Genomic DNA, 18789 nt, shown 5'->3' with positions numbered 1-18789 from the left:
CAGTGAGTGCAGCAATCCAACAAGTTTACTCAAAATTACCAGGACTCTCCACTGTGACTATAAATAGTATAATTTGTCTATAAAAATGTTATAAGTACACCTATGCATAACATTGTACATCTACTACGGAGAAAAAAAAAGTATGTTCCGTGGGGGTCACACACCACCCCCCAGGGGGGCGCGCCCCACTATTTGAGAAGCACTGGCCTAAGGGAAGCCCATTGAAAATTTTTCATAGAAACAACCATCTATTATCTGCAGCATCATAGGGGTTTGGGACAGAGTTGAAGCCAATCCCAGATGACCGTGGGAGAGGGGAGGGTATACCCGTCTATCAGTGACATATAGAGGCAACGATTCGAACCTATGGACAATTTGGCATCACCAATTAACCCAACATGCATGTCTTTGGACAACGGGAAAAAGTTGGGAACCTACTTGTGACCAGGAAGAAAACGCAAACTGAGTTTAGAGCTCCCATGCACAAAGTTCAACCATACAACCTTCTTTCTATGAGGCTGCACAGCTGTCCACTGCACCTTGCCTCATGTAGCAAAGTACATGACCTGGTGATGTGGGTCTCTGTTCACTAAAATAAATACCAGATTTTTTGTTCGATTCTTTTTAGGCAGAACACCTAAATTGAATTTATGTTACTTTGTTCCTATGAGCCCTCTGGGGGGGGGGGCTACATCTGAGAACACAGTGTCACAGTAGTGAGAATAAGCTTGTCTCATTTCATTTAATTTCATCTCACACACACACACACACACACACACACACACACACACACTGTGTGAGTGTAATGACTACACTTCCTGTATCTGCATCTGCACAGGAAACAGGGAGTTGATGGTGAAATAAGTCAGTGAAACCACAGGTTTATGTCCTGCTGTATGATGTGGCCGCGCACACACACACACACGCACACGCACACACACACAATTCGTAAAATTGCTGATTATCTTAATTATTTTGCTTAATGTTAATAGAGTTTGGGGCCAGCACACCAGGTTGGTATGACATTATGTATTTCAAACCAATCAAAACAAGACACAGCGCAGCAAGGATCAAGAGCAATCCAGTATGCCAAAGTTATGTGTCATGAGTCTCTGCTGTCTTTTTAGGGTGATCCTGATGCATCTCCTTGTACTTTGGATAATTTGAGCTCTTCTCAACACTTGTTGGAGCAGGTCAACTTCTTCTATTATTTCTCTCATGAGCACGTGGAGCTTGTAGGTGCTAGTGACCATAGTCCATGTCCTTTGTGTGCTCAAGTGTTTGGATTTGTGTTCCAGCAGGCAGAAGAGGAGTCAGCAGGTTGATGGTCTGCCCCTCCCGGACCCTCAGCACCGCCTGCTCCAGACCCCATCTGCAAGGTGGACAAACACCGGTCAGGAATGATGAATAGGAAGGACCAACAATGTTATATTGACAATATGACACAGGTACCATTTTAATTTTAGGTTTGTTAATTGTTAATTGTTTTTATCATAATTGAGTTCACAGCATACAGGGAAACACAGCCTTATATGAATGTTTAGCCAGACATGGCACAGTATAAGTAGATGGGGTGTGACCAGTTGTATCACAAAATCAGGACAATGGACAGAACAGATCAGATCCACCACTCACTCCTCCAACTCCTCCTTCTCATCCAAAATTGGTTTCATGGCCAAATTAGAGGCTTCAAAACAGCAGCTCACAAATCAATGGTTTGACATCATGGTGGGTTGATGCTTGCTGCTAACAGAAGCCAGCATAAAACTTTCATGTTCCACTTTCGTGACAAAAAGTCGTTTATTTGTATTATTTCATTATGTTACTGCAGTAAAGGATTGACTGGCAGAATCATGATATTAGTGTAACATTGCACTGCGGGAAAGAAACAATTTGCCACATCTCTTCTTATTCGATTTCAAATCCTCATTTGAATGAACATCTCTCCTCTGCACAATGTCATCAATGGCAAAACACAGGCAATGTTAAAATGAGTCAGGGAAATAGCAGTGTTTCTGTAAAGGCTCATCTCATGCAACCATTGGCTTTGTACGTTACTGTATGTTTCTGTGGAAATGTTGGGTTCAATTTGTATAACACATTATTATGGCACAATGAAGTGAAAAAAAGTCATCCCCAGTGAAATGAGCACTCTACTTACCTTTTGGTATCAGGGTCTCTAGCTGAATAAATATACAGGTAACCTCCAGTGTTTGAGCCAGTAACAGGGATCTTCATCTGCAACATAATCAATGTTACCATCAGGATCAGTGTCACTGATACGACCATTTCAGTCATACCAAAAGAAGGACGAAACAAATCACAAAGACTCTGGTAAATATCAGCCTCAAGTGTATTAAATATAGATCCATACTATCAAGATGAGTAGAAACCATCCTTCCAGAACTCATTCACTTCGACCAACATGTTTCATAGACATACACAAGCACAACCTAGACGAGTTCATAGGCAGTTAAGATAGTCCCCCCCCCCCAGTGGCTCCCGAGCAGCCGGGATCTAGTCAGGGCGGCTGGGTGACTGTCCGAGACAAGAGGTATAGTCGTAGGCAGCAGCCCCCGGTTCACCACCGACCAGTTCACGTTTCCAACAGGTTCTCCCCTCTCAGCGACACACCCGCTGAAAAGCCGACTCTAGTGATTGGTGATTCTATTCTGAGGAACGTGAAGTTAGCGACACCGGCGGCCATAGTGAAGTGTATCCCGGGGGCCAGAGCAGGCGACATCAAGTCTTATCTGAAACTGCTGGCTAAGGGTAAACGTAAATATGCTAATATTGTTATTCACGTCGGCAGTAACGACACCCGACTTCGTCAGTCGGAAGTCAAAAAAATTAATGTGGAATCGGTGTGTACTTTTGCTAAAACAATGTCGGACACTGTAGTTTTCTCCGGCCCCCTCCTCAATCGGACCAGTGATGACGTGTACAGCCGCATGTCGTCATTTAACCGCTGGCTGTCGAGGTGGTGTCCCGAAAACAACGTGGGCTACATAGATAACTGGAAGTCTTTCTGGGAGAGACCTGGTCTGATTAGGAGAGATGGTGTCCATCCCACCGTGGATGGGGCCGCTCTCATTTCTAGGAATATGGCCAATTTTATTAGAAATCCAAAACCCTGACAATCCCGGGTCGAGACCAGGAGATAGAGCCGCAGTTTAACACGCTCCTCTGCCCGTCAGTCAGAGCGGTCACCTGCCGAGAATAGAATAGAGTCTCTGTCTATGTTTAGGTCTATAGAAACTGTGTCTGTCCCCCGACCACCTAAATTTAGAAAAGTTAATAAATCCAAATTAAACAGAACAGGAGCTAAAAACAAAAACCTAACTGTAATTAAAACAGCCACAAATTCAGTCTCAAATAACAGTGCGATCAAATGTGGACTGTTGAACATTCGATCATTGCCATCAAAATCTCTGCTAGTTAACGAGCTCATAGCTGATCACCATATTGATTTATTTTGTATAACTGAAACGTGGCTGCAGCAGGATGAGTATGTTAGCATTAATGAAGCTACACCCCCAACTCATGTTAACTTTCATATCCCTTGTACCACAGGTCGAGGAGGAGGGGTGGCTGCAATATTTCAGTCAAGCCTATTAATTAACCCCAGACCAAAATCTGGCTGCAAGCCTCACTCTTACTCTTTCCCACTCGGACTGGAAAGGTGAAAAACCAGTTCTGTTAGTTACAGTATACCGTCCACCTGGTCCGTACTCAGAATTCCTATCAGAGTTTTCTGAGTTTATATCAGAGTTAGTACTCAGTACAGATAAAATCATTATTCTGGGAGATTTCAATATACATGTTGATGTAGAAAGCGACAGCCTTAGTTCTGGGTTTCTTTCCCTGCTAGACTCAATTGGCTTTTCCCAGCATGTGAATGAACCCACTCACTTTTACAATCATATCCTTGATCTTGTTCTAACTTATGGCATTGAAATTGACAAGCTAACAATTCTTCCCCAAAATTCTCTCCTGTCTGACCATTACCTTATTACATTTGAGTTTACTTTAATGGGCTCCACAGCATTGAGGAATAAATTCAGCTATAGAAGATGTTTATCTGAAGCTGCTGTGGCTAAATTTAAAGAGAACATTTGGTCATCATTCCCAACAATGCCATATCTAAATTCAAATGAGGATTTCTCCCATACGCAGGTTGATGACCTTGTGACTAGCACTATGGCCACACTGCGTTCGAATCTTGATAATGCCGCCCCTCTCAAAAAGAAAGTATTCAATTTGAGGAGGATGGCTCCCTGGTATAGTTACCAAATCCGTGCCTTGAAGCAGACATCAAGGAAATTAGAAAGAAACTGGTGTTCCAGTAAGTCAGAAGAGTCTCACAGAGCCTGGAAAGACAGCCTAAAAACGTATAAAAAAAGCTCTCCGCAGTGCTAGAAGTTCATATTACTCAGCACTCATAGAAGAAAATAAGAACAACCCCAGGTTTCTCTTCAGCACTGTAGCCAGGCTGACAGAGAGCCATAGCTCAGTTGAACCAGTGATCCCCTTAGCTCTAAGCAGTAATGATTTTATTCGTTTTTTTTTCAGACAAAATTTTCATGATCAGAGAAAGAATTTATCAGCTCTTGCCTACGTTAGATAAAAATCCCCTTCTGAAGACGGCAACTGCTGAATCAGCTGTGGCGCCTCTTTTACATCTGGAATCATTCTCACCTCTAAATCTCTCAGAGCTAGCTTTCTATAGTTTCATCATCCAGACCGTCAACCTGTCTATTAGACCCAATACCAACTGGCCTCTTTAAAGATATTTTATTTAATTGAGCCGTTCATTCTAGATTTGGTTAATCTGACTTTATTTCTGGGTTATGTACCTCAGGCACTTAAGACTGCGGTCATCAAACCCCATCTTAAAAAGCCTAATCTTGATCCAGATGTTTTGGCAAACTATAGACCCATATCGAACCTTCCATTTATTTCTAAAATGATTGAGAAAGCTGTAGCAAAACAACTACACGAGCATCTGGATGGGAACAGTTTGTTTGAAGAGTTTCAGTCAGGATTTAGAGCCCATCATAGCACAGAAACAGCGCTGGTTCAAGTCTCCAATGACATTCTAATGGCCTCAGACAATGGATCAGCCTCCATACTTCTCCTTCTAGATCTTAGTGCTGCATTCGACAAGGAACTGCACTAAAGTGGTTCAAGTCCTACTTATCAGATAGACATCAGTTTGTTCATGTAAACAACAGCTCCTCCTCATGTACTGTAGTCAGTCATGGAGTCCCGCAGGGTTCGGTACTTGGACCAATCCTCTTTACGCTTTATCTGCTTCCTCTAGGCAACATTATCAGGAAACACAGCATCAATTTCCACTGCTACGCAGACGATACTCAGCTGTACCTATCAATGAAGCCAAATGAAGTCAGTCAGATAGTCAGACTGCAGGCATGTCTTGAAGACATAAAAGTCTGGATGACTGGAAATTTTTTTACTTCTCAACTCTGACAAAACAGAAGTTATTGTACTCGGTCCTAAGCACCTCAGAAAAATACTATCTAATCATCTCATCAGTCTGGACGGCATTACTTTGGCTTCCAGCTCCATTGTAAGAAACCTTGGAGTAATTTTTGACCAGGACATGTCCTTTGTCCCTCGCATAAAACAAGTTAGTCGGGCAGCTTTCTTCCACCTGAGAAACATTAGGAAAATCAGAAACATCCTTTCTCAGGATGATGCAGAAAAACTAGTCCATGCATTTGTAACTTCTAGGCTGGACTACTGTAACTCATTACTATCTGGATGTCCAAACAAATCTCTAAAAGGCCTTCAGTTAATTCAGAATGCTGCTGCACGAATAGAACAGAACAGAATCTTCTTTGGCTGCCAGTAAAATATAGAATAGAATTCAAAATCCTTCTTTTCACGTATAAAGCTCTTAATGGCCAAGCTCCATCGTATCTCAGAGAGCTCATAGTTCCTTACTGTCTTAGCAGGCCACTCCGCTCTCTAGATGGAGGTTTACTTGTGGTTCCTAGAGTCTCCAAGAGTAAATCTGGAGGCAGATCGTTCAGTTATCAGGCTCCTCTTCTATGGAACCAACTCCCAGCATCGGGGCGGACTCTTTAGTAACTTTCAAGAGCAGGCTTAAAACTTTCCTGTATGACAGAGCGTACAGTTAAAAAGTCCTCTACTCTTTAGGTATGCTGCTATAGGCCTAGGCTGCTGGGGGAAGGACTGAGCCTCCCCCCCCCTCCCACTCTCAACCCAACCGGTCGAGGCAGATGGCCGCCCCCCCTTAACCTGGTTCTGCTCAAGGTTTCTGCCTCTCAAAGTTGTTCCTTGCCACTGTTGCCAAGTGCTTGCTCATCGGGGGATCTGTTGGGTCTCTTTAAATAAATTTATAAAGAGTTTGGTCTAGACTATATGTAAAGTGCCTTGATGTAACTTTGTTATGATTTGGTGCTATACAAATAAATCTGATTTGATTTGATTTAATTTGATGATACTATCAAGAGAACAATGATCATTATTAGACACCTGACCTGACAGAATTTAGAGTCAGTTTAGACACTGAAAAGGGCTTTGACCCAGTTAAATGGTTGTTCTTATTCAAGATGTTAAAGAAATTTTGCTTTTAAACTTTTAAAACCTTTTACAAATCATCAGATTTTAATACATTCTTGGGAAGAGCAGAGAGCATCGGAATAGTCAATACGAATGGTCAATAGTTTAAAAGATCATCTTCAAAGAATCCATTCATTCATCCTTTTATCTTCAACCGCTTATCTGTTTCTGGGTTGCGGGGGGTGCTGGAGCGAATCCCAGCTCACAATGGGTGAGGGCAGGGTACACCTTGGACAGGTTGCCAGTCCATCACAGGGCCAACATACAGAGACAAAGAAAGATGAACAACCACTCACACTCACACTCAGACCCACAGGAAATTGTTGACCTAGGTTGACCTAAACATGCATGTTGGGAGGGAGGAGTCCCACGCAAGAAGTGGATCATGCAAACTCTGCAGAGAAAGGTCTAAAAGGATCTAAAAGGCAGGTGGTCGGGTTTACTTGGGAGAATATTCTACTAAGCACCTTAGCATCAACCATTACAAAACAGTTCGGAAGTTAGAGATGACGGTCAGAGAGGTCACCATAGAACAGGGGTCTCCAACACGTTGCTCACGAGCTACCAGTAGCTTGGAACCCCTCTCCAAGTAAATCACCAAAGGGTTAACAAATCTACATAAATTTGAATACTTGACCAGTGAAATTTGATTAGTCAATCGGAAAACCAACTTGTATGTATATCCAGTCAAATTCATAGGTGTCCTGCCCCTTTCTTACACAAAATTATTATTTGCCTGTTAGTTGTCAATCAAACAGTTACGCTGCTGTCAACCTTGATGAGTCAGGGGTGACATGAGATGGGTAGCAACCATGACCATGGCAGGTAACCATACCAATAAGGGGCTGAAAACATACTATTTTCATGAAAAGTGGGAAACAGAGTTTTGTTTCACAAATGTAAGTGAAACGTGTGTATGTCTGATGCGGTGCAAGCCTGTCAGCCGGTAAAAGATGTAACGTGGAGCATCATTTCACCAAGGTCCACAGCAACTCACACTTCATGGGACTTTCCTGAGGGTAGCAGTCTACAAAAGGAGAAGACAAAGGAGCTGAAAGCAACGCTTCAAAGACAAAAGTCTCTGTTCACCAAACCTACAAAGAAGGTCAATGCAGGAACAGAGGCCTCGTTTAAAGTGGCGCACATCTTAACGAAGCACAAAAAGCCCTTCACCGATGGCTGGGCTGGAAAGGAGGCTATGACCGTGGTGGCTGAAACGTTATTCAGGGACCATAAAATCAAGACAGACATTTTGTCTGCTATTGCCAATGTAAAACTTGGTGCAAATACTGTGGGAAGGAGAGTGTCTGCGCTTTTATGGAAACAAGGGAAGAGGATTCCACCCTATTATCTGATGCAGAGTGGCTACTTCATCTTGCTTTTCTGACAGATGTAACTCAGAAAATTAACCACCTGAACCTACAGTTACACGGCAAAGATTAAAACATCTGATATGATCAGTGCTGTTAAGGCATCCAGAGAAAAACTGTCATTGTACATTCAGCAAGTGAAAAACAAAAGAGTTCAGCACTTCCCCTCTGTCTCAAAGATGTTGGACAGTCACGTGCAGCCAGCTTTTTAAATTTTTCCAAATACTGTGACCTCTTGTCAAGGCTTGGACAGGCTATGGCCAACCCCTTCATGAATGTGGACATAAGTAAGATTTTAGGACAGATGACTGAACTTTTCTATGTTGATCCTCTAGAAATGGAAATTGAGGTTATAAACCTTCAAGAAAATGTGCAACTGAAGTCCCAGCATTTCTGGAGATTAGTACAGCCAGATAACTATAAGAATCTTCACCAAACAGCTCTGAAAATGTCTGCTTTTCAGAATCTTGTTCTGGACAAAGTTCAAATTCATTTTATTGTCAATCAGCTATATGTACAGACATACAGAGGATCAAAATTATGTGTCTCTCGGAAGCCAATGGTGTTTAAAAATAAATAAATATATTTTAAAAAACTATCTAAAACCACATCCTACATACAGTACATTAAAAAAATGGACAGCCAGGTGAGACCCACTACAAACAGGTTGGAGCTGTGTGATGAAGTGCAGTCATGGCTCAGCAGGGTGAAAAGGAGGGGGCTTAAAACACATCATTGGGGGGGCCCCGTGTTCAGTGTGATGATGCGGGATGTGTTTCTGCCGACCCTGACAGTCTGTGGTCTGTCAGTCAGGAAGCCCAGCAGCCAGTTACACAGCGAGGTGTTCAGTCCCAGCCGGTCCAGTTTGTGAATGAGATGTTGGGGGATGATGGTGTTGAAAGCTGAACTACAAAACAATGAACAGCATTCTGACATATGGGTCTTTTGTGTCCAGGTTTGTGAGGGCTGCGGGGAGGACAGTGGAGATGGCATCATCGGTTGAGTGATTTGACCAATATGCGAACTGGAAGAGGTCCGGGGGGACTTGATGTGTTGCATGAATAACCGCTCGAAGCATTTCATCAAGATGGTCATGAGTGCAACCGGACAATAGTCATTGAAACAAGAGGGAGTCGGCTTCCTAGGGACCAGGATGATGGTGGTGCTTTGAAGCACGTGGGGACCGCAGCTTGCCTTAGTGAGATGTTAAAAATGTCTGTGAAAACATCTGAGTTTGTCCGCACAATCCCTCAGGGATATTATCAGGACCAGTGGCTTTACGACCACTGATCCTGCCAAGTGCGTTCCTCACACTGCCCGAGGACAGCATAAGCACCGGGAGGGGCCTTTTGTGCAGGTATGGTGTTCAGTGCCTCAAAGTGAGTGAAGAAATTATTCAGCTCATTCAGCAGAGAGATGCCGTTGTCACATGTCCGTGGTGGGAGCTTGTACTCCGTGATGGCCTGTAATCCCTGCCATAGGCTGTGTGTGTCTCTGCTGCTGCTGAAGCTGTGGGAAATCTTCCTGGAGTACTGCCTCTTAGCCCCTCTGATGCCGTGGAACAGGTTGGCCTGGCTGTTCTAAGGCCCTCTACATAACCTGTGTTGATGGCAGTGTTCCGGGTCTTCAGGAGCCTGTACGCCTCCCCTGTCAGCCACAGCTTCTGATTGGTCCACATTGTGATGGTCTTAAGCTCTGTTAATGAATGTCATGAAATCAAAGTCCAGAACAAGACTGACAGATGAACATTTTTAGACTCCATAAGAGTGAACCTAAGTGGCCACACTCCACCATACACCTCTCTTGTTGACTCCATGCAGTGACAGTCATCTCACTATCTAAAAAAGAAAGGGAGAAAAGAGGACAAATCACGATACCCATGACCCGGGGTGTACAGTCATGGACAGTAACAGCCTAGGATGTGCTCCTCTGTTGTGCTGGGGTGAACAGTAGTGTGGAACAGTGTGTCTTAATGCATGAGAAATGTTCAGCTGATGTAGTGGGTGCTGCCTGGAACCTCCAGATCACAGGGGAGATTGGCAAAGGAGGCTGGGGAAGTGAAGTCTCATCGGATCAAGGATGTCAAACTTATTCTTCAGCTGGAGCTTTAAGTGTGGTGCCCTGTTGCAGGAGGAGTGCTGCTGAACCCTGTCACAAACACCATCCATGGTCCCTGGTGAGATGGTGTGGAGCTTACTGGTAACACTGGCTTAGCCCTGAGCCTTGCCAAGGTGGCATTTGGAGAATCCTCAGCAGGGGAGGTGGGAAAAGCAGTTGGCAGCAGTTGAAACACCATCACTCAAGGGGAGGCTGATTGATGGCCATTGTGTTCAAATCTTAACGATGCCGCCCCTCTCAAAAAGAAAGTAATCAAACAGAGGAGGCTGGCTCCCTGGTATAGTTCCCAAATTTGTGCCTTAAAGCAGACATCAAGGAAATTAGAAATAAATTGGCGTTCCAGCTTAAAAACATAAAACAGCTCCCCACAGCACTAGAAGTTCATATTACTCAGCACTAATAGAAGAAAACAAGAACAACCCCAGGTTTCTCTTTAGCACTGTAGTCAGGCTGACAGAGAGCCATAGCTCATTTGAACCAGTGATCCCCTTAGCTCTAAACAGTGATGATTTTATGGACTTTTTTTTTTTTTTTTACAGATAAAATTCTCACAATCAGAAAGAATTTATCAGCTCTTACCTACTTTAGACAATAATCTTCTACTGAATACAGCAACTCCTCAATCACCTCTTTAATATCTGGAGTCATTCTCACCTCTGAATCTCTCAGAACTAGCTATTTATTTTATTATTATTTTTTTTATTAATTTGACCTTATCTTTGGGTTATGTACCTCAGGCTCTTAAGACCGCCGTCATCAAACCCCAGCTTAAAAAGCTGAATCTTGATCCAGATGTTTTGGCAAACTATAGACCCATATCAAACTTTCCATTTATTTCTAAGATCATTGAGAAAGCCGTAGCAAACCAATTACACAATCACCTGGATGGGAACGGTTTGTTTGAAGGTTTTCAGTCAGGATTTAGAGCCCATCACAGCACAGAAACGTTGGAAAGTCTCCAATGACATTCTAATGGCTTCAGACAATGGATCAGCCTCCATACTTCTCCTTCTAGATCTTAGTGCTGCATTCGACACCGTAGATTATAATATTTTATTACAGGCATTAAAGGAACTGCACTAAGGTAGTTCCAATCCTATTTACCAGATAAACATAAGTTTTTCCATATTAACAACAGCTCCTCATGCACTGTAGTCAGTGATGGAGTTCCACAAGGTTCAGTACTTGGACCAATCCTCTTGACACTTTATCTGCTTCCACTAGGCAACGTTATCAGGAAACACAGCATCAACTTTCACTGTTATGCAGACAACACTCAGATTTATTTATCAATGAAGCCAAATGAAGTCAGCCAGACAGTCAGACTGCAAACATGTCTTGAAGACCTAAAAGTCTGGATGACCCACAATCTTTTACTTCTTAACTCTGATAACACTGAAGTAATTGTACTCGGCCTTAAGCACCTCAGTGAAACCCTATCTAATCATCTAATCAGTCTACACGCCATTAGTTCGGCTTCCAGCTTCACTATAGGAAACCTTGGAGTAACTTTTGACCAGGACATGTCCTTTGTTCCTCACATAAAACAAGTCAGTAGGGCAGCTTTTTTCCACCTGAGAAACATTCGGAAAATCAGAAACATCCTCTCTTAAGAGGATGCAGAAAAACTAGTCCATGCATTTGTAGCAAAAATTGAGCACTTTTCAAGACCAGGCTTAAAACTTTTCTGTATAACAGAGCTTATACTTAAAAAGTTAAAAGTCCATCTACTCTTTAGCTATACTGCTACAGGCCTAGGCTGCTGGGGGAAGGACCGAGTACCTCTCTCTCTCTCCCTCCTCAATCGCCCAGATGCGCTAACAATAACCATGCTTCTCCAAAATCCCTGTCTCTCCCAGCTCCTCTCCTCTCCTCTCTCCCTGTCCTCGTCCCCATCTCATGTTCCTGCAACACCTGCTGCTCCCTTATCCCCATGATGTGATACAGATGGCCACCTTCCCTGAGCCTGGTTCTTCCTGAGGTTTCTGCTTCTTAAAGGAAGTTTTCTTTGCCACTGTCACCAAGTTCTTGCTCATCGGGGGATCTGTTCTCTTTAAATAATTTTGAAAAGAGTTTGGTCTAGACCTGCTCTATATGTAAAGTGCCTTGATCTAACTTTGTTATGATTTGGCGCTATGCAAATAAATTGGATTTGATATTTTTTTTATTTGATTTGATTTGTAGCAAGGAAGGAAGAGCAGAGGTCAGGCACTTGGGCACTAGAGGTATCCAGTTTATAGAGCCCAAAAACAATAGTGTCAATCAGACTCTCAACTTCATGAACTTCATTTGTACAGTGGGCATATTCTACCTTCCAAATCTGCAATTTTGTCAGCCAGGCAAAAAAAAAAAACAAAAAACATTACTAATAAGAATGGAAGATGGTGGAATGGGCCGCCCCTGCAGGGATATTAATATGCAGCACATATAAGGCAATTAGTTTGCTTGTGCGCACTAGTATACTTTGCAAGGAGTATGGAAGAAAATTGAAAGTCCAGTGTTAGAGAGGGTATCACAAGAGGCAATGTTAGTGGATCTTGATTTATAAGGATGAGTAGCAAGGATAACACCTGGACTAATACATTATGGAAATTCTGGCAGGACGCATTGAAATTATGTGGATCTAGGGAATTGTCTGCATTATTTGGTGGTGCACATCTACAGCGAAATGATGTTTAAAGATACTTTAAGATCAAATCAAATCAAATCAGATTTATTTGTATAGCGCCAAATCATAACAAAAGTTACATCAAGGCACTTTACATATAGAGCAGGTCTAGACCAAACTCTTTATAAATTTATTTAAAGAGACCCAACAGATCCCACGATGAGCAAGCACTCGGCAATAATGTGGCATAATGTTAACCAAAACACGCATGTAGCTATTGACTAGGGACAAGAGTTGCGCAATAGGTCTTATCTAAATCAACAATATGTAATGTCTCCAAGATGCACAACTGCATCTTTCAGTTCAAATCTGAAAATTTGTGATCAATAAAAAGTAATGTGAGATAGAAGGAAACTTAAGTATTTCAGATGAGAGCACAATAGAACTCAACTAGTTCCAATGCCTGCATTCTATTGCAAAAACACTCCCTTTCTCTCACCCATTTTCTGCAGCTTGTCTGTTTCGGGATCATGGGGGATGCTTGAGCTAATCCCAGCCAAAGCCAGGTACACCTGGACAGATAACAAGTCTATTGCAGGGCCAAAACATAGACAACCCACCATCACAGGTTTGAATGACTACAGGCCTGTTGTCCTGACATCTGCATGAAAACCTCTGAGAGACTGGTACTGAATCACCTGAAGGACACCACAGAACCCCGGCTGGACCCCATTCAGTTTTCCTACTGGACAAACAGGTCAGTGGATGATGCAGTCTACATGGGACTGCACTTCATCATCCAACACCTCGACTTCCCAGGGACATACGCACGGATCCTGTTTGTGGACTTCAGTGTTCAACGCCATCATCCTGGGAACCCTCAAGGTCAAACTCACCAAGCTCACTGTGCCGGCCTCCATCTGTCAGTGGATTTAGAACTTCCTCACCGACAGGAGGCAGCAGGTGAGGCTGGGTAGCATCTTTTCCAACATCCGTAGCATCAGCACTGGTGCCCCCCAGGGGTGTGTTCTTTCCCTGCTGCTCTTCACAGTGACTCAAGACTGTGGAGATGACAGTGGATTTCAGGAGAAACCCACCCACCCTACCCCACCTCACAATCCTCAACAGTACAGTGTCTAGTGTGGACTCATTCAACTTCCTGGGAACCACAATCTCCCAGGACCTGAAGTGGACCTCGCCCATGGCACAGCTGAGAAAGTTCAGCCTGGCTCAGGAGCTGCTGGTCATCTTCTACACCGCCATCATTCAGTCTATTCTCTGCACTTCCATCACTATCTGGTTTGGATCGGCCAAGTAGGACAGGAACAGTCTAAAACGGACTATAAGGTCTGCAGAGAAGATCGTTGGGGCCGACCTGCTCCCCATCCAGGACCTTTACTGGTCCAGAGTCAGGAACCAGGCAGGTCTCATAACTGCAGACCCCTCACACCCCAGACACAAACTGTTCAGACTGCTTCCCTCTGGTAGGCGCTGCAGAGATCAGGAAACACCAGAGTCGAAATCCTAGTATGTTTACACATACCAGGCAATAAAGCTATTTCTGATTCTGATTCTGAGACATACACAGATGAACAACCATTCACACATGTAGGTTTCAGACCTACGGGCAGTTTAGAGTCACTTATCAGCTTCATGCATTTACATGCATGTCTTTGGACTGTGAGAGGAAACCTAGTACCCAGAGACACACATCCAGGCACAGTGAGAACTTGCAAACTTCACACATGAAATCCCCAGCACTAACCAATATGCCATTGAACTGTCCTAGAAACACATGGTAAGGTTTTTTTATCATGCATTTGAAAAGAGGACACTAAGGAAGTGGCAGTTGATGTTAGAGACTGTGTGGGATAAATGATGCTGACCATTTTCAAGTTTTTATTGTGCCCTATTGGCAGGAAATTGAAAAATACATCAACAATGATTTTGGGGTTAATATCCCATTCAGATGTTACCCTGTATATATGGAAGATGTTCAAATCAGAGCATCCAGATATCAAGGAATAGATAAAAAATAATATGTGGAATAAACACAATGGAAAATATGTAATTTTCCTGGAACCTAAGGAAAGGTACCTTTTACCAAATTTGGACCAGATGGACAGAGTGCATTAAACCTTGGTTTAACTTTAGCTAAATGTAGAATAAAGGAGGAGTGATACTGCGTGAGGTATATTAGCTTCTGTCATTCTATGACACCAATCAGTTTACTCCATTATCTATGTATTATCCCTCTCTATACTTTGAATAAACTGTGAACTTCCAATATTCAATTGCTAAAAATAATTAAGTTAAATTGACATCAAAATCATTGCATTAATACTGTAACTTCAAACCTAGAAGGTATGTGAGATGAGTGCTTTTTACAGTAAAAATATAAGTCTAACAAAAGAAAGCATTTTTCTTTTACATCATGTGGAGGCCAGTTTGGTGTGTGAGTCTCTTGCTTGGGGAAGACAAGATGCATAATAGGAAGAATACGAGCTGGTGGAAGCAGTATGGTACTTTGGAAAACATTCTGTTAAAAAACCTTGGCGGTGGACATTACTATGACAAGTCCAGCCGTTCATGGTAATAGCACTCGCTAACAGAAGTGGCCTCTTTCAGCAGAACAATGCTCCCTGCTTGACTGCAACAACGCTTCAGGGGTGATCTGAGGAACAACATCCAGCTGTCTTTGTATGAGTCTAGATATATCTATGTTCACATGCAGAAATTAACCAGGTTCAGTGTTTCACACAAATTCAATGACACACAAGAGCACAGTCTGATGACTTTCTACCAAATGGTACCTGCGCAGAGTCCTGGTTGAAGTGGTTGTGTCTGTCACTCAGGTGGATGTTGTGGACTTTTAAAGGTGGGGCACCAAGGGTTTCCATTGCGACTGGACACGCTTTCAACTTTTGTAGAGCGAGTCTGTGGTAATCTGACTCTGAGAATTTCTCTACAGACAAAAACAAGAGGTCTTAAAAACTAATAACAGGAAGTGTTGAAAACAGTTTGTACTCAAGTGCAATGACTGAACACAAAACCAGCCTCATTCTTTAGTTTCAAGTCAACACATGTTCCTTTTGTTTTTAATGGTGCCCCCATTTAGAGAAAAATAGACCATAGAGCAGGCTATGCTGTATGGTGTGGCTACTGTGTGATTGGCACACTGTCCACAGGATTGAGTTTAGAGAAGGCAAGATCCACCCTCTTGTCCTTGCTCCATCTTCTATATGTGGTTTCTATGGGCAATAGATACATTTGAAATTGTCAAGCACTGACACTGAAGACAGTGCAGGAGGGCAAGGCTCACTGTGCCTTGATGTCTTTACCAGTACCAGATCACCGGGCTGGCCCTGTCGTAAGCCATGGACAAGATCTGTGCAAGTAATTTGCTGAGAACTGCTGCTCAGTATGTAGCCCGATTCTGAGGCATGGTGGAGCTCTTGCAGCATGATTTTGGCCTGGAATGGGGTTTCTCTGTGTACTGAGCACTTTGATACTTTACTTAGTTAGAACGGAATCAATAATCTTTATTATCAAAGGACACACAGACATCTACTTCTGTTGAAGTCTTAATCCCTTAGCAGCCCTTTGAAAGTGTGCAGAGGCTGTTAAACACAAAACTCTTCTGTACTCACTTTGCATCAGGTAATACATGGTGCCGACACTTCCACCTGTCAGCAGGGTGGTGAAGATGGCAAGCTGCTGCAGATGATGCGTGGAAACCCTCATTTTTGTCCAACTCCCTAGAAGTATAGAAAGAAAGAAGTGCAGAAGAGTAGTGTAGACAAAAACACAAAACAAAAAACAACAAACTCAAACTAAAGCTGAAGTTCTGTACTTGTGAGGCATGACTCCTTGGAGAGAGCAGTGTGATAAGCTTATGCCAAGAATCCAAAAACAATTCAGTTAGGTCTAATACTATGGCCTGTGGTTAACAACTGGAGCTACTGCTGTGTCTGAAACACAAAGCTAACAGAGACAGTCCAGGTAGTTTCAACCCAGTATACAATCTACAGAGTAATGACTCAGATCTGAGATCTGATTTAGGAGTCAGAGTCACAGGTGAGGTGAAGCTTCACAGCAGGCGCTTCACTCACTGCAATTACTGCTGTTAAGATGCTTTTATTGTGAAAATCCACCACAGTTGAACATTTGTTTTTAATCATTTAGAAAATGATTGATGTCAGGGCGGTCAAAGATTGAACATGGGTCTCCCACATAGCAGACCTGCCACTGCACTGTCAAAGTATCAGTTTGCCCTTCAGTTACTGCTGTTGTGGTCACCATTCTCAGTACTGCATGTTTTCTATTAGATTTTTTAAAAATGGTTTTATAATTTTGCCAGTGCCTTTGGTTATATTGTTGACTTTGATCTATTTACTGATTTTATGCCTGTTTTATGTGCAAACCTTCATAAATGCAGTGAGGAATCTATATTAGTAAATTGCTGTGGACATTGCAGGTTGGAGAGGGTGATGGGAACGGCTGCGCCTCATAAGTCCACGTCCCTGTGAGCAGGATTGATGGCGCATAGGAGGCTAGTATAGAAAAGCAAGAAAATTAATCAGAGACAGAAGGAGCTTTGGGGGTTCTTTCTCCCGATAAACGTAACGGCACAGATAACTTTGCATGAAAAATAGAACGCTCTAAAGAGACGTGAATTAGACATACACCCTTCAATGTTACATTGAATTATGATGCATGAATCACAATGTAAGGCATCAGGCACCAAGGAAGGAGTACACTCAGAGTCCTCTGAGCTTCAGTCTGTGTATTTATTAGGCTTTCTGTTGAAAGGGCTTGGCTATGTGCAGCATTGGTACAGTAACTCCCTCTTACAGAAGCCAGTGAAACCGCTGCATAAAAACAACATCCACCCTCCGACACTCGGCGTTCACAGACACGACAGCGGTAAAACAACAGATGGTGCATGGCGTTTTCAGTCCGTCAAATTCTGCAGGCTGAGCTGGTAACTCTGGTCGATATTCCTCATTGCAAATTAAATCAGAAAAACTCACCTTCATGTGAACCGGCAAGACCAAGCTGCTGCTCAAGCTTCCGTAAACGTCATAGTGATCATAGCCAATTGGATGTGGGTTCGTTGCATTAAAGCTCCGACGTGCACCGCCAAATATTGGCGGCGTCCATACAATCCTGAGACTCAAAGCGTTAGATATCACTTTAAACTCATAATGAGGAAAGCAAAAGAAATAAAAAAATTCACTGTAATACTGGTCCGAAGTAGACTCTATGGTACTGTTCTGAGATAAACTGTAATAACACTCTGTGGTAGACTAATACTGGCTGAGGTGGGATTTGATACCACTAAACTCACTCACTCACTCATCTTCATCCGCTTTATCCGTTTCTGGGTCACGGAGCTGCTGGAGCCAATCCCAGCACACATTGGGCGAGGGGCGAGGTACACCCTGGACAGGTCGCCAGTCCATCGCAGGGCCAACACACAAGGACAAACAGAGACAAACAACTACTCACACTCGCATTCACACCTACGGTCAATTTAACATTAACCTATACATGCATGTCTTTGGATGGTGGGAGGAAACCCACATGCAAACTGCGCACAGATAGGACCCAGGCCGGGAACCGAATGTTCATTTCAAGAAAGAATGTGTTCAAAATAGGCCTTATCTCTGCAGTCCAGAAGAGAGACCTCCACGGGTGTGTCCTAGATGACCTCATAGCTCCCTATTTGCATTCAAATGTTACATTTTTTTTTTATTATTATCATATATTTCCTTTTAACTGTTTGACTGCATCATTCATTAATTAGTTAATTGATGATTTTGACAGCTGAAGTCTCAAAAATCTTTCTGATGTATCTCACTGAAAAAAAAAATGCTGTGATCACGTTTTGATTAAAGGAGCATTAATTACAAGCACCTCAAAGTAACAAGTAGCAATGACTCATGTTTACCTGTGTGGTGGAGTAAAAGTCATATGTTTACAAAAACGAAAACATACTCAAGCTCATTACAGACACTCAAAAAATAGATTTCAGTGACGTAGTCATGACTATGACATGACTATTTTAAGGCGGAACCAGTT

The 18789-nt window shown here is 42.8% G+C and overlaps 1 protein-coding gene across 5 annotated transcripts; it reads right to left on the bottom strand.

The window, feature by feature from the left end:
* Positions 1-88: 88 nt before the first annotated feature.
* coa1 (cytochrome C oxidase assembly factor 1) lies at positions 89-18118 on the bottom strand. Of its 5 annotated transcripts, none has more exons than XM_029525236.1 (6): positions 18060-18118; positions 17739-17874; positions 16356-16463; positions 15519-15670; positions 2162-2238; positions 89-1372 (listed from the first exon to the last, which is right to left on the bottom strand). In XM_029525236.1, the coding sequence occupies exons 3-6, from the start codon at positions 16447-16449 to the stop codon at positions 1243-1245; spliced, it is 453 nt and encodes a 150-aa protein (XP_029381096.1). In that variant the 5' UTR covers positions 16450-16463; positions 17739-17874; positions 18060-18118; the 3' UTR covers positions 89-1242. The 5 variants fall into 5 exon arrangements, with proteins under 5 accessions (XP_029381096.1, XP_029381100.1, XP_029381099.1 ...); XM_029525240.1 differs by adding an exon at positions 17130-17258 and having other exon boundaries at positions 17739-18107; XM_029525239.1 differs by having other exon boundaries at positions 18064-18077.
* Between the last annotated feature and the right edge of the window lie 671 nt (positions 18119-18789).

This window comes from Echeneis naucrates, chromosome 17 (assembly GCF_900963305.1).
Source record: "Echeneis naucrates chromosome 17, fEcheNa1.1, whole genome shotgun sequence".
Lineage (NCBI taxonomy): Eukaryota > Metazoa > Chordata > Actinopteri > Carangiformes > Echeneidae > Echeneis > Echeneis naucrates.
This window is presented reverse-complemented; position numbering and strand designations above follow the sequence as displayed.